Raw genomic sequence first — 22,552 nt, forward strand, 5'->3', positions numbered from 1 at the left:
CACAAATCCTTTAGGAGCAGCCACTCGACCTTGAGGAGAAGGCTGCAGGTATTGATCGAACCCTGCTCACCTCCAGGACGTATCCAAGCCTGTGTGTGCAGGGCACAGCGGGAGCCAGGGCAGGAGTGGGGGGTTGTTTGCAGGTCCACGCCCGTGGTGCTCTCGCCCTGCAAACACGAATTCGTGTGTTACTGCACAACTGTTTTTGTTATTTGAGATCGAAATCTTCACAGCCAATTAGTATCTCATTAGGGTTCTATTTACATAGCTAATGAAGGTAATTTATGAGGAAAGAAAACATTTGAGACTCCCCAGCACAGTAAATTGGCTTTAACTTTGGTGGAGCAGCCAGCCAACTGAGGGACTACCAAAGGACATTAATCCATGGGAAAGCATGGCTTAAACCTCCCTGTGCCTCAATTCCTGCTGACCAGGGCAATGAGTTTTCCATTCTCCATGCATTGTTTAGGGTGCTGGCTTCTTTCGAGAAGAAAACGTGTGGTTTGCCTTTACTTTGTTTTTTTTTTTTGGTTTGGTTTGGTTTGGTTTGGTTTGGTTTGGTTTTTTTAATCTCAAAAAAAGAAGAGGGGTCATCAAACATGTTTGAAATCTGTAGATTGGTCCTATTAGCCTGTGTCAGAGGAAATCTGCATTTTACTGTAGGTAATCCAGAGTTTACTGCAGAGCAGTGTGAATTTGTCATTCCTAAGTTTGGGGAACTATTCACTGGATGAGTTTCTGTAGCGAAAGATGGTGTTTAGAGAGTGGCCCTGGACACCAGACCCCTTGGCACTGCCTGTAGGCTTAGGATTCTAGGGAATGCCTGGAAGGCACCAGCTCAGTCCTTGAGGGGTGGGAAGGAGTCAGTTATTTTTATTTTGGAGGGGTTTCAGCAGCCCTGGTCTTGTGGAACTGCAGCTCGTGTTTGCAAGGAGCGGAACAGCGAGGAAATGGAGCCCTGGTCTCCCGTGGCAGAGGGAAAATCAAACAAGGGGTGCTGTGAGCTTGGCTTTTGGTTCCCAGTGCCAGGTCAGGAATTATCTGATCAGGGCCCAGGCCTTGCAGCTACTCCTCTGCGTGCTCCCCAAAGGCTCCATGGACCAGACCGACGTGTAGCACCATGTTCTGGCACAGGACTGGCACTCATGTGATGCCACTCCCAAGTTCATTCCCACAGCCTTGGGGAGCAGCTGTCTGAGGAAGATGGAGCTGTAGTTGGAAGTGTCCAGAGCAGTGCTTTGGGTGGCTGCACTTGCCTGCCAAATATTGACATTTCCTGCCTGGTACAGTTTGTGTTCTTGAATCATTGTTAAGGAAAAATATTTACAGGGTTAGAAGAAAATCTAGAGCCCACGTGGTAGACTGTCTTTAAGGAAAAGATACTTGGTGTTTTGTAATGTTCAGTCAGGGACTAGTCCCAGAAATAACAAGACATTGTAACAACTGGTTTTAGGAAGGGCTTAGTCTTAAGCTACATTGAGCACACACAGTTTCAGCTGAGCTTTACAAGTTCACTAGATTTAGACTTGATATTCCTCTCCAAGACTTCAAACAGGAACTAAAAAGTTGCAAACCAAAGCTGAGCTAAAGCAAAAAGTGTCCTGTGTTACATTGGTACCTATTCAGACCCAAAGAAGCTACATAAAGATGTGAATCTGTATCTATGATCCGATTGTAATTATGAGCAAAATGCACTCTAGAGATTAAACCTTTTGTAGAGGCAGTAGAGAACCTTTGTAGACCTTTGGGTGAGCACAGGAAATTAAATATATAATGATGACATCTGGACAATAAAAAGAAGAAACTAATGTCTTTAAATCAGAAGCAATCAATCTTCTTTCTGTCACTGATAACTCCTTGATTACTCCTGGTCTTCCTGAGGATCTCTTCAGCAAGATTCTGAAATCTGTTCTTTGCTGGCTTTTCTCTCTTTGCCACTTATTTTAATGGTGCTGCAGAAGCTCTTCATTCTCGTGCTGTTGCTGATCCAGTTGGTGCAGATCACATGGGCAGCATTCCCAGGGAGACTGGGTCACCTAGGAAGAGAAATCAGCTTGGGAAAATCACTCCTCTTTTTTTCATACATCCTTGTTCCTCCTCTCCCTGTCCTCATGTGTATGTGTGTCTCTCTCACACTAAAAAAAAAAAAAAAGAGGAGGGGAAAAAAGGACAAAAAAAAGCTTTGAAGGCTTTGAATCTCAGATGTGAGCATACTTGAGCTTTTATTGCCCTATTTTTTTAATCCAGAAAAGCTTAAGTTCACTCAAAATGGCAATTACTTGAATCTAATTGGAACCATTTTATGTAGCTCCAAACTCATTGCTTGATCTCAATAATAAATGAACTTACAAAATATTTTTGTTACTAAAAGCATTGTAGCTGGGTAGGGCAGATCATCAATCATGATTTCCTTTTGTAGGCTTAATGTGAACCTCATTTGATTTTGAACAAAATAACTTTAGCTGCAACATTAGCTACTGTACCTTCAGCTATGGCAGGGGAGGGAATGTGGCTCCTATAGATTTTTAAATCCTGGCTTACAAGTTAAAGATTTGAACCGAGATTTACTTATTAAATGAATTTACATTTCATTTAAATGTAAAGGGGAAGAATGTATTTGTAATATAGGAGTTCCAACTGAGATCAGGACCCCGCTGAGCAAAGTGCTGTGCACGTGCTCAAAGAAGGGATTACTTTTCAGACAAACCAGCTCTTTGAACCTGTTTGTTGTACTATTGTTGGCAGAAGAGATGGAGCAGGGTTGGGGCTGGGAAGGAGGAATCTGCTGGGAGGGATGGTGGCAGCATGTGGTTTGCTCTGCTGAGTTGTTTGGGACTCTGTCCTCAGCAGCCAGGATTGCTTTACAAAGTTCCTGTTCTCGACAGAGGGCAGACTGTGTGAGGAGGGAAGGGTCTTTTATCTCTGGGGTGGATTTGCCATGGAAAATGCCAAGCCTGATCCCGAGCAAAGGGTTATTGAGCTGCAGCATGAGTGGGAGAAGTGGCTTCACTGTGGTCATGCAGAAACCCCAGGCACGGTTAAGTGATCACTGATACCTCCTGCCCACTTTATGACTCCACAGTGAAGGAATAAAACTCGAATGACGTTGGACTGAATAGGAGGAATTTGGGAGCACGTGTTCATCTGGTGAACTGGATGAAAACATCTTCACTCCCATCACTGAGAGCTGTTTTCTTAAAAAAGCCTGAGATAAAAACCTGCCCAAAGAGGTGTTGGTCACACATCCTCACCTAGTAGCAGCACTTTTTGACAAGTCCACCGCTCATCCCTGCTCCTCTCCTCCTTCCCAGAATTGCTTCTCCATTTTCACCTGCCAGCAGAACATACAGTCAGTTGCTCCCCAACCTGGGCTGGAGAAAACAGTCAGATTTAACTTAAATGTCCAGAGAAATTTCATCCTAACTTGGAGAGACCTGAGATAGGGAATGGCTGTGCATGTGAAGGGGAGGAGGCACTAGCACTCAAGTGAGGATGTGGGAGGAAAAGGTGATCCCTTTCCCTGCTCCCTGCAACCAGAAGAGCTTTATAGCCACAGTGTGACACCCTGATAAAGAGGATGGCAGTCACAAGCTGGGTGCCAGTTTGTGGATCAGATCCAATGCAAAGCCATGTTGTGGTACATGCTGTTATTGTGCCAGTGCAGAGCTCCACAGATCCTGGCAATCCTGGGCACAGTCTGTGGCAAATACTCTTCAGTGCCTCTGTGGGAATGGCTGAGCACCGGCCAGGGCCCCTAAATAGTCCTCAGGAGTCATTTTGCCTCAGCCCAGCTCTGGCTCCCTGGGATCCCACCCCGTTTCCATGCAGGCCTGCCCCAGAGCTGCTCCCTGGATCACTGCAGCTCCACTTTCAAGTGGTTTCCCCTCTGGGCACCTTTAAAGGATCCCTTATCAACAGCTCCTGTGCAGATAAAAGTTCATCAGTGAGTGGATGAAATCCCCCCCAGCTGACTGAAGTGGTGACACTCTTAATCCAGGTCCCACATCCTCCCTGTGGTTCCAGGCAGGCAGAGGTGGGAATGGCCTTGGGCTGCACCTGCACTGGTTCCCAGCTAGTGAACTGGGAGCACGGCTGGGCCTTGTGACCTCCGGAGTGCTTTTGGACCAGGCCAGGAAGCTCTCTCCCAACTGGTTTCTCCCTGTGGTTTGTTCTAACATTCCTGGGACCATCCCCAAGCAGCAGTTTGCATGCAGCCATCCTGGTGTGGAAGCTAGCAGGGAAGCAGGCTTTTCCCTGCCAGCTGGCCTCCGTGCCCAGGAATGTTCCCAGGCACACTTGATTTACTTGTAGAGATGGAGCCTCAGAGCAAGAGATACAAACAGAGCTGTGGGTCTAGCTTGCTCCCATGGAATTTTGCCCTGGGCTTTGGAAGAAGAAGATTTTGCTCCTCTGAAAATGCAGCGGGCTCAGGAGGAACATGGAGCTGTGGGAAGGGAAGGAAGTGGGGAATAAGATACATTTTTTGTCACAGCTTTGAGATTGGGCAGTGATACGACAGGTCACTGTGGTATTGCTGCACCCGGGCTGCTGGTTAACACCCTGAGGGGATGTGAATAGTGCCTTCCACATATGTGAAGGAAAACTTTTGAAGTTTTGACAAACTGGGAAGAAACCAGAGACATTCTGCCCCCTGATCCCCCATTTTCCCTCTTGAGGGACATTGAAAAATAGCATTTCAAATGGCATTCAGTTGGGACAGCACTTCAGCTCAAGGGAAATAAACCTATATTTTATCACAGATGTAGATATTCCTTTGGAGAGTTGGTAGAAAAGCTTTTTCATAGTTTCAGCCCCAGAAAGTTCAGCTTGCTTTGTCAGAAAGTGTCCAATATTGTAAATGAAATAAAGGAAGAAAGGAAAAAAATAATATTTATATATAATTTCAGTAGTGTATTTTTTTAATCTATCAAAGTTCCTTAAAATTAATGTCTGACATTTTAGAAGTTGCTTAGGGGGGAAAAAAGAGATACAAAACAGTCTACTTTTTATTAAATTTATTTTGTAAGGAAACTATTTTCCCACCAGCTGCAGAAATGAATGTCACATTTGATTGTGCAACTTGGAATTTCAATTTTCCACTGGTATGGAGAGAGTAGCCCTGATTTTTCAAGGATTTATTCACAGACTTGAGTTTTAGGTCCTCAGGGTTCTTCCTGGGCCTTGTGAGCATCCGAACGAGAACTTACAGAATCCATTCAGTCAGTTTAAAATTATCTGAGGTATTAATTTGGGGCTTGGGGTGATTTTGCTTCTTTCCTGATTCATGTGTTGGCTGCCTTTTCTGGCAAAGAGGGGCAGGAGAAATTTTGGGTCAGTTCTTTTTCCAAAACCCAGTGGCCCCAGGGGGCTTGGGAGAGCAAGGGAGACAGAGGTACAAAATAAATGAGGGTTATTCCATGGTTCCCCAGCTTGTTTGTTTGTTTAGTATTTTGATTTATTTGAAAGGAGTTTATTCCATGGCTGACTAAAGGAATGTATGCAATGTTTAGTACACCCAACTTGAGTGGATGGGAATGTTTGCCAAGTCTCTACACAGGAATATTGTACAGGAAACAGAAAATGTAAGGAAGGGCAAATCTCCTACAGTAACACAACACCAAGGCTGTGTCAGTCCAGGTAGGGAATGCAGAATTGATGGGAATAATGGAATTAGTAATTGGACAGTGCTGCACATCATGAATGTTTTACGGTACTGCTTTTCCAGGCTAATCCTGACCAGGCTGATGGATGTGCTTACTTTTACAAGCACATAAACCGAGGACAGATAGGCCACTGCAAATATCAAAAAAAAGCAGGAAGCCAAGGTGTGGTGAGGGAAGGGAGTTAAAGGTATTAAGGAAGGTAAAGGTTGGTCCAGGCTTTCCCAAAGTGCTAAGACTGGCTGTACAACACTCATCCTGCAGTGGGGCCTGCAGAAAGGCAGAGGGGGGAGGTGATGGCACAGCAAGTGAGGGAATTCACTGTGAACCTCAGATATGGCAACTGATCCGGCTTGGGAACAAATCTCTGTGTCGATACTCTGACCAGCATCTTTATTTTCCTGGCTTGTGAAAACCCCTCTCTCTTCAGCACAGACAGACTCTTACAAGATCAGAGCTTTTCTCTGTTGTTGAATAAGATTATCATACTCCTGCTAGGATTTGTGGGTTGTGGTAAGAACTGTGGACAAGGCACTGTGGGAATTTGTCAGAAAACTATTGGGTAATAGATTTGGTATTGGGCTCTTCCAAAATGTCTCCATGAGTTGAGTGCTGAACATCTCACTTGAAGTTTTGGGATTTTAACCCAAAAACTCTGTCTAAATTGCTTATGCATCATTGAAAATCTCATTGTGACCTCTGTAGATCTTTGGGCCCCTGGGTGCCTTTCACAAAAAACAGCCTTCCTCCACTCTCTGCCCCTTTCTCCCTGCTGTAAAATGGAGATAGTGGTCCTTGCTCCTCTTGGAGAGGAACGTGGAGGCCGAATACAGGGAGGTGGCTTTGACTATGACACCATGACTTTGAGGCTGCAGATGCTCTGAGGATAAACAGTACCTTGAAGCATTTCAGTGGGTGCCTCTAATAATTAGCTTCTGCTGTTTGAAATGTGCTTTCTGGGATGCCACAGAGGGAGTGCTGGGAAGGGCCGAAGGATGCTGCTCTCCTAACACCCCTCCCAGTCAGTAAAGTTTGGAGCACCAAATAAAAGTGGTGTTTGAGCAGAGACCTGTGCCCATGGGAGCTTCCCTGGGAACTGGGAACAAGGGATGGCATTGAAAGCAACTTGCAAAGGGCCTCGCTCCCAGCATGAAGCAGGTGCAGCAGCTGGTTGCTGTGCCCAGCACATGCCACAGGGCAGGCACAAAGCTCCACTATTGCTGTCTGTGGTTCTGCCTCATTTTAAGAGGATATTTAAAAATTGGAATGATAATGACCTGAGAAAACATGACTTGACACCAGAAAATAAAACTGCAGGCATTCATTATCAAAGGCAAAGGAGTGTTAGAGAACAAGAATGCCCAATGATGCAATGTTTTTCATCCTGCAACTGAGCACAGAAAACCTTTTCATATGCCCTAAATCTGCAGCTACAATAAAGCCTTCATACAGACAATCTGCTTAAACAGAACGTCACGCTTGCCTTTATTTTATTTTAATTGCAAAACATTATCCAGTTTCACTGCTAAAATATGCACTTCTTAAGGCAATATGCGTAACTTTATTTTATCCTCCATTTTGCTTGACGTCATCTCTGCAGTGATGAAATTCTAAGCTCCTGAAGTGGACCATCTGTGACGCAGCCATTTCCATTTTTTTGGGGGTCTTCCTAACAAGACTTATATAATTAAAAAATCCTGCTTTGCTCTGAATTTTCTGACCAGAATAGTTGGCATCCCCTGTACCAGTGTGTTATGGCATTTTCACCTCTTGATGATGAAAGCCACATGTCAAATGCTGGATTTTGAAATCTGGAACTTTGTAGCATCAATGGGAAAACAGTAAAAGAAAAGGTTATCATATTAGGCTCCTTTTTCTTCTCTCCCCAGTAATTCTATGACAAATTGTAGGAATTTGTCAAAGCTGCACAGCCATGTGAACTGGTTGCTGCAGCCTTTATTTGCAGATCTAACATCTAACAAACTTGGAAGCAACTGTTATCATTCACGAGCAGTGGAGACATACTGGAAATGTAGAAAATCCTGGGCCTGCATTGTATTTCCTGATAAATTCCAATTTTCCTGCCTCTATGATGGAAAGAGCTGAGATTTGATGAATGAAATTGAGACTCAGAGCAATAGCTTTGAAGGGCTGCCAGATTTCAGCAAAGGTGAATAAGAAAGAAATAGACATTTCTGAATAAGCTGCCTTTCCCCTCTTCAAAAACAAATCAACCTCTTGTAAATCATCTTCTCGGGTGAGAATCCATCCTTCACGGAACAGGAGACAGGCTGTGCAGCACAGGCTGCTGATGGATGTTAAAAGACAAACCACCAGAAGACAAATATGTCTTCAGAAAACAGTATTAAGCAATGTTTTAAAGAGGGGCCACACATCATATTCACACAGATGCCAACAGGAAGCACAGCTCAGGAACAGAAAAGCCTTCAGATAATCTCCACCCGTTACAAAGGCAAAACCTCAACGTCACTAACACATCTTAACTCATTCTCAGCAGTCGCCCTTGGTGCTGTACCGTGTATATGTTTCATACTTCAGCACAGAGTTTTATCAAGAGGTTTATTCACTAAAATGTGCAAAATCTATAAAAAACCCTCACTACTATTAATATTTCACGTCTCACATACTTATCATATCCAGGGGACAGCGGGCTAAACTGGGAATTCTCAGAAGTGCTCAGCGTTGGTCTAACGGGGCTGCTGAAGTGAGGAGGGACACTGTTGAGCATCAATGTGCAGAGAGCGATGTGTTTCTGCAGATCTGTGTCTCTAACCAGACCAGAAATTAGGTAGTTTTGTTAAGGGTTACAAATTGTGGTTACCAACCCCAGTGAGACTTTCTCACCTAGGTCTTCCAGCTGAAGTGTTCTGCCTATCTGCAATGATGGTTGTGATTTAACCAGGTTGGAAAAAACCCGCTACAGGATAACAGTGTATAAATGTGATTTGGTACAGGGTTTGTAAGCAAAAGTGCTGAGGGAAGAAAGATTTCCTTCTTTCCCTCACTACTATTGAAAAAGGAACTCACCACGTTGTAAAACCTAACCTTATTTAGATACTTTTTTATCATTTTACTAGGAAACCCCAACAACAACTGAAGCTGATACCTATCAGCTGTGTTTGGGTCCTGGACAGGAACACCTGGATCTGAATCATTAGCAGCATATTAGCAGCAGGTGCTGCTAATTGAGTATTTACTGGCTAAACACCCCTGAAAAAAACCACTAAAAAAGAAATATAAACCAAATAAAAATAGAGTGCACATGGAAAAGAAGAAAGAGATGAATCAGTGTAGTTACCTATACAAAGTTCAGGAGCAGGGAAGTGAAGTTTCACAAAGGACATTATCAAATATGCACACTCAGGTGTGCAACTAGATCTTTTCAGCGTAAATGGTGGTTTGTCTCCCTAGCAGGAGTTGAGCTGAAGAGCAGGATTGATCTGAAAGTAGCTCTGCAAAAGGAAATGCCATTGTGGGAGCCTGCTGTGCTGGGGCTGGATCTTTAGCTGAGGTACCGCTCAACTCCTTGGTTTCACAGAGCTTGTGAGGAATTACAGCACCAGGAAAGGAGGTTGAGCTTTGGTTTCTTTATCTCAGGTGCTGCTGCACAGCTCTAGGGGTGGGAAGGGGACAAGGGCTCATCTGAGGAGCTGTAAGTCTGGGTGGGCACTGCCAGACATGTTTGGCTCCGCAGAGCCAGTGCTGTGTTCAGTGAACCTGAATACACCTGTGTCTAACGCTCTCTGTCATGATGAAGATGCTTCTCAGCTGGTGAGCTCAGGTGTGCTGGGGTGATGCAGCACAACAGGCCTGAGCACAATAGTCAAAGGCAGTATTTAGTCAGTGAGGAGGCACAAACCATAACCAAACCTTCATGGATGATATACTGAGGGCCTTATTCCCCATATTCACCAGGGTACAGGCTGGAAGGGAACCAGATCTGCCTTGGTGAGTAATCTTTGTGTGGTGGGGCATGGCTGAGGCTTTGGTGTGGGTGCCAGTGCATTCAGGGAACATGTTGTAGGTGCTTTGGTGTTGTCTTTTGGGACCTCAGGGAAACAGATGGGAAGGCAGAATTGCTGTCCCAGCAGCTCCCGATGTAGATAGACTGAGAGATGGCAAAGTAGAAGGGAAATGTGTTGTGTGGCCAAGAGAAAGACTGTGAGAGCCTATTTATATTTGAAATTAGAGAGGGGCAAACCTACAAGACCCTGTTGATATCAGATCAGAGGCTATGTGGGCTTCCAGAAAAACCACAAACACATTTCTCCCTTCTAAGGCTCATCATCCTAATATAGAAAGCTCCTGGAGATAATGCAGAGCTGGGCATACAGTACAGCCTATGCTCCAGGCACAGGGAGTAAGTGTTGAGGCAAGAAATGACTTTTTCCTGGCATGACCCACTAAGATTGAACTGGAATGGCAATTAGAAGTTGAAGTGCTCATTTAATGTCAGTGATGTGTAAACTACATTGCCATTGTTATTTTAGTGCTGATTTACATAATTGGCATACCCTGAAGTCACACTGCATGAACCTTCAGTTCATGCTAAAGACTTGCAGGAAGTCATAAAATTAAACATTATCTGTGCTGGAATGCAACGGAAAAATAACTAAATTTCTGAAGGATTTCACCTCACTCTGTGTCCCTTCTCCCACCATGAGTGAAAATCAGATTAGCAAGTGTTGGGAGCTGTTGGTGTGAAGGAGCTTTACCAGCTCTTCAATTACTCTGGTGTGTAACTCCTAGGGTGAGCTCCTCATCCGGCAGGGATGTTTCACCAGAATAGCTGAAATCACTCTAATGTGACAGGAAACCCAAGGGAAGAAGGTCCACGGGAGGAATTATTCCAGCTCAAATGTGCTGAATTCCTGCCTCGGATCAGTGGTTTTCCTAGGCTGAAAGTGGAGGGAAAGGGCCGCTCCCAAAGGAGGAGCTGGTAATGGAGCTGTCTCAGTTGTTACTGTTTTAAGTCCTCCTCCGCTGGAATTCAAGGTGTCACAGGCTGACTGTGTCTTTTGCAAATGAAGCCCCCTCGAGGTGTTGGGAAGAGAAGGTGCAGTGCAGAGCAGTCGCCTTGCCGGGAAGGCACCAGGACCCCGGCTAATGACGGTGTCCCGATGGCTGTGGCTTTGATGAGGACCCTAAATTGCTGGGTACCGCATACCTTTGCAAGGGCCAGGCCCTGCCGCAGAGCCCGAGCAGACAAACAAGGGATGGGGGCGAGGGACGCGTCCCCACTGAGCTACCCATTGTATCAGGATATTTGCAATATCAGGAAAGGGAGCGAGGGATGCACTTAGGATTAGAAGCCAGATCCCAGCGAGCAGGACCTGCCTTCTTCACCCATGCTACCGCTGTGCGACGCCGGGCCCACCACGGGCGGTCGGGGCTGCAGCCCGGGGAGCAGCGGCGTGGGCACGGGAGGGCCCGGCCCCGCAGGGAGCGCGGCTCAGCCCCGGGCAGGTGCGGGGCGGCAGCGGGTGGTTTGTGCCGAGGTTGCCGTGCCGGGGCCGGCGATCCGCCGCCGTTCCACCACTGGAGGGCAGCCACATCTTAAAAAAAAAAAACAACCACCCAACTCAACCCAACCCTCCGCCGCCCGCCCGGGGCTGAGCCCGCATCGGGTGCGCCGCAGCAGCGCTGCTGCGGGACGAGGCTCCTCCCGAGCCCGGGCGCTTCTCTTGAGGGGACGAGAGAGCGAGGAAACTCCCCGGGCTTCCAGCCTTCGGCCCCGGCTCGGGCAGCGGGCTCCGCGCGCTGGCGAAGGGAGAATAATAAATAAGGAGATACTTAAAGTGGTTTTAAAGCACCGGGATTCTCCCGGTACCTTACGTGACCTTCACACCTTACCACCCCAGCAGTCCGGGGCACGGCGCTAATCCGATTTGCGGCGGCGGAGCACTCGGGGCTCTACAATGGGGCATTGTTCGACCCGGCCCGGTCCCGCGTCCCGCTCCGGCACGGCCGCACGGAGCGGGGCAAGGGACCGGCCCGGCTGGGGGTCTTCCCGCATCGGATCAGCCGCCGGTACCGCGGTTTAACGGGACAGCCGCCCGCCCCATCTCTCGCCCCGGCGGCACTGCGACCCGGGCGCGGGCGGCAGCCGCGGCGAGGGAGGGAGCGGGCGAGGGAGGAGGGAGGGAAGGAGCGAGGGAGGGAGGCGGCGTCTCCTTTAAAAGCCGTGCGGGGCCGCAGCCCGCTCCCACAGGGCGGCTGTGATTGGCGCGGGCCCCCGAGCCTCCGGGGTCGTGACATCGCCGCGCAACAAAAAGCCCCGGCGGCGGCGGCGGGCGGCCACCCCCGGCCATGGTGCGGTGCGGGGCCGGCGGGGAGCCCGGCGCGCTGCCCTAACGCGGCCGCTCCACGCGGGACGGCGGCGGGCAGCTCCCCACCCTTTTTTTTCCCCCCCCCTTTTATTTACCCTCCTCCCTCCTTTTTCCTTTCTTTTTTTAAGGGAGCGGAGACAAGTCAAACTTCATCTTGATGTTGCTGCGGGAATCTCGGTAAATGACCATCTGTCTGATAAGCGTGATGCAAAGGACATTTTTTAAAAGGAGCGTTTTAACTCCGTAGACACGTAGGGACCCATTCACGGGCAGGCACACGCACACAGGCGAGGAGGAGGACGAAGAAAAAGAAGAAGCAACAACTTTTCGATCGCTGCTTTTAAAAGGGAGAAGCCTTTTCCCTGGCCGGGACTTGCCTTCTGCCTCCTCAACCAGCTGCTAAAAGTATGTTTCCGAGGCGGACTGTACTTCAGGGAACTTCTGTTTTCTGCTCGGCAGCTGTAGAGGAGCAGCAGCGAAGTTTGGAGTAACACCAAGTGATGCGGGAAAAACACCCCGAGAGCAGAACACCCTCCTGCAGACACAACCCCTGCTGCTGCACACAGGTATAGCTCCGGCGGTCGCAGATCCGCTGAAAGCCTTCTCCGCAGGATGACTCCGTGGGCCACGGCGGAGGTGCTAGCGCTCTGGAAGAGAGAGGGGGGACGGGACACTAATCATAACTACTATTATTGTTATTATAATAATCCAGCCCAGATTTTCAAGGGGGAGAATATCAGCCAGTGGGTTTGGCTGAGGACGTAGCAGGATTCTTACTTTCCTCCTTCCCCTTTTTTCGCTCCACGGAGGGAAAATAACTTTCCTTTTCCCTCCGTTGGGGGAAGCCGCTGCCCCGCCGCGGGAGGAGCGGAGCCGGCCCCGAGCCCCCGCGGCTCGGCTCGGCGGGACGTCGGGGGGGAGGCCGGGGGTCGGGACGGGAGCGCAGCGGGGAGGTCGCTTTGCTGGGCTGGGCAGCCGCCCCTTCCCCTGCCGGCGGAGCGGCGCCGGGCCCGGCCCGGGGCACACCTGCGCCCCCTCCTCCCCTTCACCTCCGCGCTCCTTTGTTGCGGAGCGCCCCGCTCCGCTCCCCGGCCCGGCCCGGCCCGGCCCGGCCGCCGCGCTCGCTTTGATCTCCTGCCACGGGGCTTTCGGTGCCGCCGCGCACCTGAAGCGGCCCCTGGGGGGGCTCCGCCGGCCATGGCCCGGCGCCGGGCTGGGTCCCACCTGCGGACCGAGCCCGCCCGTCCCCCCCTTCCCCCGGCGCGGTGTCCGCGCTGACTGGCTCCCATCGCCTCCTCCTCCTCCGCGCAGGTTGATCATGGTTGCCGTGACCCGCTCCCTCCTGGCGCTGCTGCTGTGCCAGGCGCTGCTGGGCGGCGCGGCCGGGCTCATGCCGGAGGTGGGTCGGCGGCGCTTCATCGAGCCGGGCCGCGCCGCCTCGGCCGCGCAGCGCCCCGAGGACCTGCTCAGCGAGTTCGAGCTGCGCCTGCTCCACATGTTCGGGCTGAAGCGGCGGCCCAGCCCCGGCAAGGACGTCGTCATCCCGCCCTACATGCTGGACCTCTACCGCCTGCACGCGGGGCAGCAGCTGGGGCAGCCGCCGGCGCTCGGCTTCCCGCTGGAGCGGGCGGCGAGCCGCGCCAACACCGTCCGCAGCTTCCACCACGAAGGTACGGGCGGGCCGGGGCTCGGCGGGCTGCGGGAGCGGAGGGCAGGGCAGGGCTGGAGGAGGAGCGGGGGGCGGATTCCTCCCGCCGGTACCGCGGGGTTCGCGCGGTGCAGCGGGGCACGGGCGCTCCTGGATGGGCGCGATGCCCGACGGGCTCTGCTGAGGAGCTTTTGCCTCCCTTCTCCCCACCCTCCGCCCGACGGGGCGCTCCCGTTTATTGGTTTTCCCGCTAAACCCGCTCCGCGTTAAGCGTTCCCACAGAGCGCCGCTCTCCTGCGAGGCTGGAAAGCAGCAAAGGCTCCTTAATGCGCGGCTGAGCCGGGCCGCTGCGGAGGTTTCTAATCCTTATCTAATCCCCGTGAGAGATCAATGAGACAATCAATTGCGACCTCCTCCGGCGTTGCCGTCGAGGAGCGATGTAGCCGGACTCACGCTACGGCTCCCCGGGGTTTGGCTCTCATCTGCGGTGCCTCCAGCAGCACCTCTGCAGCCCCTCCTCACCTGCAGCCCACCGAGGCAGCCGACCCTCTGAAACGGGCCCTACTCAGCATTTGGGTGCGTTTTCTGGCTCTTGTAGCCGAAATAGTGGCTGTGGCATCAGCCACGGCACGGGGAGGCCCGCGGAGCTGGTGGGGCACGTGTCGCTCACGTGCTTTTTGGGAAACGTTTCCCCGGGTTGTAATTGTTCCTGGCTGCTGGCCTCCGGTGTTGGCATGCAGTGGCCCCGCTGCAAAAGTAATGAAAGTGCAGTTTTCCCATGCTTTTAGCATGAAACTGTGTCAAGAAAAGAACTCCATTAGTATTTCAGTTTCTGATGGATGAAGGAGGTGGCCTCAGAGAAGTGGATGTGCTGTTTAATGGAAAGCCTTGTCGAGAGAAAGGAGATGAATGATGAAATCTAACCTCTCCTCTTCAGTGTTTCCCTGCATGGGAAGTAAACACCTGGCAGTAAATGGGGAAAAGCCAGTGTGTGGGTCATTCCCATTAAACCCAAGTATGGTAGGCAAGGGGCTGACCCAGAGAAGAGCTGAAAGAGCAAAGTTGATAATGTTTAGGCAAATGTAAAAATCTGCAGTTTGAAGTAGTCGTGTTACAGCAAGGGCTGGTTTTGTTAGGAAAGCAATTTTGTAACTTTCACAAAGTTTGGAAAGCGTGGCTCCCATTTTCTCACTGAGTTCTCACTCTTTATTAGTGGCTTCTTGAAAGCATAAGTTTGTCTAGTGACCATTCAAGACACCTGCGTATTTACAGGTGTTGGTCTGGTCCTGAAAGACTAAGAGTGAGTCTTACCTTATGCAAAAAGTTGTAGTGGATTCAATGGGGAATGGTTGCATGACTGAGAACTGCTGACAGCAGTTATGCCTTCCCCTTCGAAAGTGATTTTTTTTTTTCTTTTCTCCAGCATGCTTAGCACCATAATTAAAAACCATGACTTGAGGGAGCTTTGTTTTGGCAAATACTTCTAATTTCTTCAATGTCTGTAGCAACAACGTACTTCTTAGCAGCCCTAGGTATGTTTTACTCCCTCTGGAGCTCCATTCAGTAATTTGTTGACTCAAAAGTGAGAATGGCCTGGGGTTTAGTGACTTCTTGAATTTTTGTTTGTGGTGGTTTTGAAAACTTGTTGTTTGGAGGTGACTTTCGCTATCCCTTTACCATCCACCTCTTTTTTTTTTTCGATAGTTGAATCTTCCCACTGTTCTTTATGGCCCTTTTGGGTAAATACTAGGGTGTACTTTGTAAAGTACCATTGCAGATGCTGAGTTCACAGTCTCTAACTAAAGATACAAAAATCCATAAGTTTAGCTTTGTTAGTCACCTAAATTGCAGAGTAATGTTTTTCAGAATAGAGTTTAAGGGATTGATGTTAGAGCTGTATTCTTGAAAAAAGCAGAAATGCAATAGCTATCCAAAGTCCTCAACTGTTCTTAATGGTTCCCCACTAACTATAGGGCTTGGGTTTTCTCTCCCCATCCTTGAATTCCAAATTAATTCAAAATTTCTTGCCACTTATGATAAGCACGTGGAATGCAAAGGGCATCAGTATTCAATCCAAATGTGTAACAATGAATGAAGCATTTTTGACTTGATGCTATATGTGCTTGTAAAACAAACAGAAAGACAAGGGTGACAATATTTTCTGCTGGAAAGTCTTTCACATCTTGCATGCCACATGTGTTAGCTGTCATTTGGAGGCTGCCAACAGCAACTTGTCTTGAGGGGGTTTGGTTGCTTGTCTCAGTTCCTGATTTTTTTTTTCCCTTTTTTCTCTCTCTTTTTTTTTTTTTTTATTTTCCCTGTTTAATCACATTAGAAGTTTTGGAAGAACTGCCAGAAACGAGTGGGAAAACATCGCGGCGTTTCTTCTTTAATTTAACTTCCATCCCTGACGAGGAGTCTATCACCTCAGCTGAACTCCAGATTTTTCGGCAACAGGTGCACGGAGCCTTTGAGAACAACAGCAGCTACCATCACCGTATTAATATTTATGAAATTATAAAGCCAGCCACAGCCACCTCTAAGGACCCTGTCACAAGACTTTTGGACACCAGGTTGGTGCATCATAATGCAAGTAAATGGGAAAGTTTTGATGTAACGCCCGCTGTTTTGAGGTGGATTGCACATGGACAACCTAATCATGGGTTTGTGGTAGAGGTGGTTCACTTGGACAAAGAGAACAGTGCCTCCAAGAGGCACGTTAGGATTAGCAGGTCTTTACATCAGGATGAAGATAGCTGGTCTCAGCTCAGGCCATTGTTAGTAACGTTTGGGCATGATGGCAAGGGACACCCGCTCCATAAAAGAGAAAAGCGTCAAGCGAAACACAAACAGCGTAAACGCCACAAATACAGTTGCAAAAGGCATCCGTTATATGTGGACTTCAATGATGTGGGGTGGAATGACTGGATTGTGGCCCCGCCGGGGTATAGTGCCTTTTACTGCCATGGGGAATGTCCTTTTCCACTGGCAGACCATCTAAACTCAACAAACCATGCCATTGTTCAGACTTTGGTCAATTCAGTGAATTCCAAAATCCCCAAGGCTTGCTGTGTGCCGACAGAACTGAGTGCTATTTCCATGCTCTACCTTGATGAAAATGAAAAAGTTGTATTAAAGAACTACCAAGATATGGTCGTGGAGGGTTGTGGGTGCCGCTGACACAGCAAATATATTAGACAAATGCAAAAAAAAAAAAAAAAAAAAAAAAAGAAATAGCTGACACTTTAATATTTCCCAATGAAGACTTTATTTATGTAATGAAATGGAAAGAAAAAAAAACACAACTATTTTGAAAATATATTTATGTCTACGAAAAAGTTGGGAAAACAAATATTTTAATCAGAGAAATATTCCTTTAAAGATTTTAAATGTATTTTAGTTGTACATTTTATATGGGTTTAACCCCAGCACATGAAGTATAATGGTCAGATTCTTATTTTGTATTTATTTACTATTATAACCACTTTTTAGAAGAATAGCTAATTTGTATTTATATGTAATCAAAAAAGAAAAAAATATAGGGTTTGTACATAATTTTCCAAAATTGTAGCTGTTTCAATTGTGTGTATTTAAGTTGAAAAGAATACATGGAAGGTTACTATGGCAAAGTGCATAGCACATTTGCTTTCTGCTGTGCTACTGTTAAGGTCACAAGTTCAAATCCAGAAAAAAGTGGATAATCCACTCTGCTGACTTTCAAGATTATATTGTACAATTCTCAGGAATGCTGCAGGGTGGGCTGTCCAATCCATGAGAACTGGCATCCTCTTTAGGTGGAACATTTGGATAAGAACCAGACGTTGCTGATCTAGTATAAATACTGCTATTCCCAACTAATTTGCGGCGTGAATATAAGAAGGGCCAATAGAAATCCTATGGGAGGCGGGGGTGGGGGAAGTCTGAATCCTTTCTAGACCTACAGAAAAGTGAATGTTTGATGTTTCCTTTAAAAGTCCTTCCTTTAAAAGTCCTGGCCAAATATAAAATAATAAAAGCTAAAATGTCATCCTTTTTTTCCTGTGATTATCTATGCTAAAGAGGAATACTTAACCTTATTTGTACCAGCCCTTGTCTTTAACAGTTGGAAAAGCATTGCATACTTCCTTACCTCAGAGGAGAGCTCACTTCTGTGGAGTATTATAGTGAAGTTAATCTGCAATTTTTGCCCTGCATACAGTGAGCTGTTGTCATGTGCAGCCTCCTCTCTAACCTCAGCTGATGGGTTTGCTCTTTGGCAGATTAGCATCTCTTCATTTCCAGGGTTTTGTGTTTGAAACCTTTTTTTTTTTTTTTTTTCCTTCCCGAATGTTTAAATCTATTGCAGATAATAAATCATAGAACTCTGATATTTCTTTCTGAAAAGTCCAGCCTATAAAAAAACCGGTTAACTTGTGCAGCCATGACAAGAGCAACTTGTGGTTGCATCTTTTTTGCTTTTTAAATCCTTCCTGTGAGGGGCAAAGGCGTGATTTGCAGTTGGCAGATGCAGCATCAAAGCTGCTCCTGACGGTGCCTGTTGTGTGGTACAAGCCTGGTCTGGCAGTCAGGTCACTGGGGAAGCTGAGCTGAAATAGCAGAGGGGGAGAGTGGCTTAAATGGGCTTTGGTGTGGATCCACTTCTGGGTTTGGTGAACTGAGGCAGCAAGTCCTAAAGCCATGTGTGCAATGGGCCCTTTAGAGACCTTTCTAAGTCAACTCTGGGGATCTCTGATATGGGCCTCTTACTTCTTATTAACAAAACCCTTTTCTTTTTCATGGCTCTCCCCAGAATCTTTCCTTCTTTCCTTTTTTTTTTTTTTTTTTACCAGAATCATCTGGGCTGCAGCGAAGGTACTAAATAGATGAGATGATCAGAAAGGCTAACTTGATCAACAGGTCTTCTTGTAGAACAGCTCTCTACTGCTAATCATCACAAAAATCAGTGGGTACAGAGGATAGGAGAGAAAATCTGATTTCCTGTTGGCTGCCTCCACTTTTTATCTTGTGAGCTTAAAAATACCTTAGACTGTAAGCTGCTGTGGCGAGATAAAAACTTATGTATTTCTTTGTACCAGCAGTATTTTTAACAGCTATTAGAGAACAGTCCATCACTCTGCAGTTTGGCTCTGCTTGTTTTTGCAAGGTAGCTGATGTTGGTCATGCTGATACTACATAGTAGCCCATGAGTTGACTGAGTGGACAACCTCCAGGTGGTTTTTCTGGTGCTGTTCTGGTGGCTAATATTTTTAGTGGGGAAGTTTAGCTTGCCTTTTGCTTGCTTCCACCTTTCCTGGTGATGGATGAGTTTATGGCTGTTGCTTTGGCAAGGGCATCCATCCCAGGATGTGAGAATTTGTTCACTGTGGTGTGTGGCTGTGCCAGTCAAGTCACAGCTGTGTTAGTGCACTGTAAAACCTAAGCCTGCGAAAGCTGGGTGTAAAGTGCTGAAAATGTGATGATGAGCAGGGAAGGTATGATCCCAAACCTGCTGAAAACTGTAAAGAACCCACAGCACTTCCAACCAGATCCTCAACTCCGGTGTTACAAGGCTCAAGTTTCACAGCTCCTTCATGTGTAACGAGACTGAGGGAGGCTTTTTACAGAGTGGTGACTGCTTGACTTGTCCTGTAAGGCATGAGAACACGTTGGTGCTAATCTTGTTTCCAAAAAATTGGCTGTGGCACTTGTCTATGCATGAGCAGTAGCTGGTCATGGCGTGATGCTGCATTCCTTGCAAAGTTAAACCTCCTGTTGCTTGACAAAGATTCTCATCCTTAGTCAAATACACTGTGAAGCCAGTGTAGAGTTGTAAACCTATTAAGACCTGCTCTCGTAAGCATTTCTATAACTGAGTGGTGTTAGTCACAGAATCATCAGTTCCACGCTGATTTTGAGGAGGAAATATGATTGTGTCAGGCTCAGCACGTCAGTACATTTCTGCAGAATCAGTTTTGTAATGTATCTTTAAGTCCTTAACCTTTAGCCTCGCTCTCTACATTGGAGACTTGAGAGTGCTGCACTAAAGACTTTGTTTAGGATTTAAGGTAAAAGAAACAAAACAAACTTTCATAGATGAGTAGTAGAAAATTCTCTTAGAGATGAGTTGGGTTCCTGAATCCTTTTAGGTAGGGCTGATGATTGGGCAGCCCTTCTCAAAGGTTTGGGCTTTCTGACATCTTTTAAAAGGCTGATAATGACTGCTAAATAATGCTAAATACTGATGGTATGCTGTCACCACAGCACTCCAGTACTTACTTCAGTTATTTAGTACTTACTAGTGTTATAGTAATCTACAAGGAGAAATGTGCTTTTTTTTTTTCCTCTTAAGAGGAGAAAAAGCAAAAGATTTTGAAGGCAAAACTGCCTTTGTTACCTTATAGCCCCTAAACGTTTTGCTTCTAGGCACTTATATAATCTAGGCAGAGATTGTGATAGATAATGTCACCCTTTGTGCATTTCAGATAAGCATCTCTCTAAACACAAATGTGATCAGCATCTCTCCTTGTCCTTTTGAGAGTCAGTAGCAGCTTTGTCGAGTGGCTTGATAATTTTTGCGCAGAATTCAGTTGGACTTCTGTGGTCAGCACCATAAAAAATGACGCGGGAGGATCGTCAGCTGAGGTAAGCTCTCCCGAGAGCATTGCCCATTCCCAGCGAGCAGGGGCTGCTCTGCTGCTCACCTGGGCTCACCACAACCAGGCACCAGGCCTTTCCTGCTCCTGTGGGGTTTGGGTGGCCACAGACCATCACCTGCTCCCCCTGCCAGGCAGCTGAGATCTCACATCCATACCGTGAGGCTTGGAGAGGAACATGATTTATTGTACTCTCAGCTTTGGAGAAGGAGCTCATCTGGACTGCATTTATACTAGACCCACTTTGCTACACTATTAGAGGAGGATAATTATCAAACTATTTTATTGTATAGCTATTCCTAAATTGTAGATTTTTGGGGGGGGTTTTGGTTGTTTTTTTATTGATTTCAGGAGGCAGCTAATTGCCATATGGCAGCTTGATGTTAATGTTTTATGAAGATCAGGAAACAAAAGTTTATGAAAAGCTTTTGTATAGTAACTGCAGAGTTTCAAGAACTGTTTTATACTTCCTGACAGTGCAGGTCTGGCTTAATGGTTTGTTTTTATTGCTTAAGAGTGTAAACCTTTCTTTAGCCGATGTGTGGAAATTATATCCTCATCCCGCATTACGCATTTCTCATTGCTCATTACTCATTCCTGCTTTCATTGCTGCCATCTGTAATCAGAGCTTTACTGTTTCAACTGCATGCAAAATGCTCCTCTCCTTTGCACAGTAAGATACTTTTCCTTAGCACTCACCCACCCTTTCAAAGAAAAAAAAAAAGGAGGGGGAAGGGGGGGGAAAAAGGGGGAGAAAAAGCCTACTCTGCCTATATTGTTTTTCTCTGTTTTGGGTGGAGTCTGTGTTAGATTTTGGTTGCTAGATGGTTTCTGTAGTAACAAGCAGAGAAAAATCCAAGACTGAAAAGGCACTTTTAAAGGTGCCATATCTTGCCTGAAGTATTATTTATCTAATTATGGATCTGGAATGTTTAGCTTCTCCTTTACATTAAGGCAACCCCTTTTGGTAGGGCAGACTGCTGTGAGATCTTGATATGTAGTGATCTTACAACATGAGAACCACAAATCTTGTTCCAGTTGACTTAAACTGCTCAAAATAATGATGAAAAGCCAAAGGCATTAAAATGTATTTTTAAAGATTGTTACAGGCACAAACCACTTTGGTTTTTAGTTACATAGGAAAGAAACAAGAAGCTAAGTTCAGAAGGACACTTGGACTGTACGTGTTACTGCTGTAAGGAATGTGTTGGATACAAGCAACAGTGTTTTATTTTGTTAGACTACTGTATACAAGGAAGAAGTCCCAGCTCCTTCAGAACATAACCTTACTCTGCTGTACTCCAAATTTTTTTGTTTATTTCTCATAAGAGATTTTGCAGATGTGTGCCAAAGTAACTGTGTGTGTGTCTACTACTTTTGCCTTGCTTGGGCACAAAAAGAATTCAAAAAGTATTTTAAGATTACTTCTTTCCTGTCTCTCCAGTACTAATCCTTCCTTACCTGTATTCCTGACAGCCTTGCCTGCAACAAGCAGTAATGGTTTCCTAAGGTGGAGTTTCCTCTCTTTTTGGAATCTAGTCACGTGTCAGTGCCCTCCAGGATTTAGCAACGTTCCGTCCGCGAGCCTTGAGCAGTGGTCACTTAGAAAAGCAGGTACACTGGTTTTGTCCTGGTTCTGTGTCCTTTACAGAGGCAGTTTGTCCCAGCCTTCAGCAGGATCTTAGTTTGGGAAGGTCTGGAGGCTTGCACCCCTGGGTGCAGCAGGGAGACACCTTGTAACACCAGGGACTGTGTCTGTAACTTGCCAGAAGTCTGAGGGCCAGAGCTCATTTACATCTGTATTTCCATAGTGCTGTGAAGGCACTCGGCTGCAATACCTGCCTGGGCTTGTGCTGCCCTGATGGATGAACAGAGGCTGAGAGCTCTTGGACCTCTCCAGGGGTAGGGAATCTGCAGTGGGCCAGCCTGGCTCTCATCTCCTGAGAGGTGGGTTTGCCCTTCACACCTGGGGCTTCTGCAACATGGGCTTGGCTGCCCACACAGAAATGAGAGCAGAGCCACTGAGTCAGGGCTGTGGTGGGAAGAAGCAGATCAGTGTTGTTTTAGTTTGAAAAAAGGCAGGGATTTTCATGGGAAAAAGTGGTAGGTGAGGGAAGTGGAGAAGGACTCCACGGGCTTTTGAAGCTCAAAGTGTTAAAAGGTTCTAAGGGGACTTCAGGTAGAAAGATCAGAGCAGTGAATTGATAACATTATGAAAGTTCAGGTTCCCACAACGGCTGGACTGTGGAAGATTTACAATTT

General features: G+C 47.0%; 1 protein-coding gene across 8 annotated transcripts in view; it reads left to right on the forward strand.

The window, feature by feature from the left end:
• Positions 1 to 21,899, forward strand: part of BMP2 (bone morphogenetic protein 2) — a 221,942-nt gene extending 200,043 nt beyond the window's left edge. For 7 of the 8 annotated variants that reach the window (XM_032681640.1, XM_032681643.1, XM_032681642.1 and 4 more), the window contains 3 exons: positions 12,139 to 12,576; positions 13,322 to 13,680; positions 15,994 to 17,685. In XM_032681640.1, the coding sequence (XP_032537531.1) occupies positions 13,329 to 13,680; positions 15,994 to 16,838 (1,197 nt within the window). In that variant the 5' untranslated portion in view covers positions 12,139 to 12,576; positions 13,322 to 13,328 and the 3' untranslated portion in view covers positions 16,839 to 17,685. Of the gene's footprint in view, positions 1 to 12,138; positions 12,577 to 13,321; positions 13,681 to 15,993; positions 17,686 to 20,119; positions 20,280 to 21,766 lie in introns of those variants that run through there. The other variant, XR_004355839.1, reaches the window with a different exon arrangement.
• The last annotated feature ends 653 nt before the right edge of the window (positions 21,900 to 22,552 follow it).

This window comes from Chiroxiphia lanceolata, chromosome 3 (genome assembly GCF_009829145.1).
Source record: "Chiroxiphia lanceolata isolate bChiLan1 chromosome 3, bChiLan1.pri, whole genome shotgun sequence".
Classification (NCBI taxonomy): domain Eukaryota; kingdom Metazoa; phylum Chordata; class Aves; order Passeriformes; family Pipridae; genus Chiroxiphia; species Chiroxiphia lanceolata.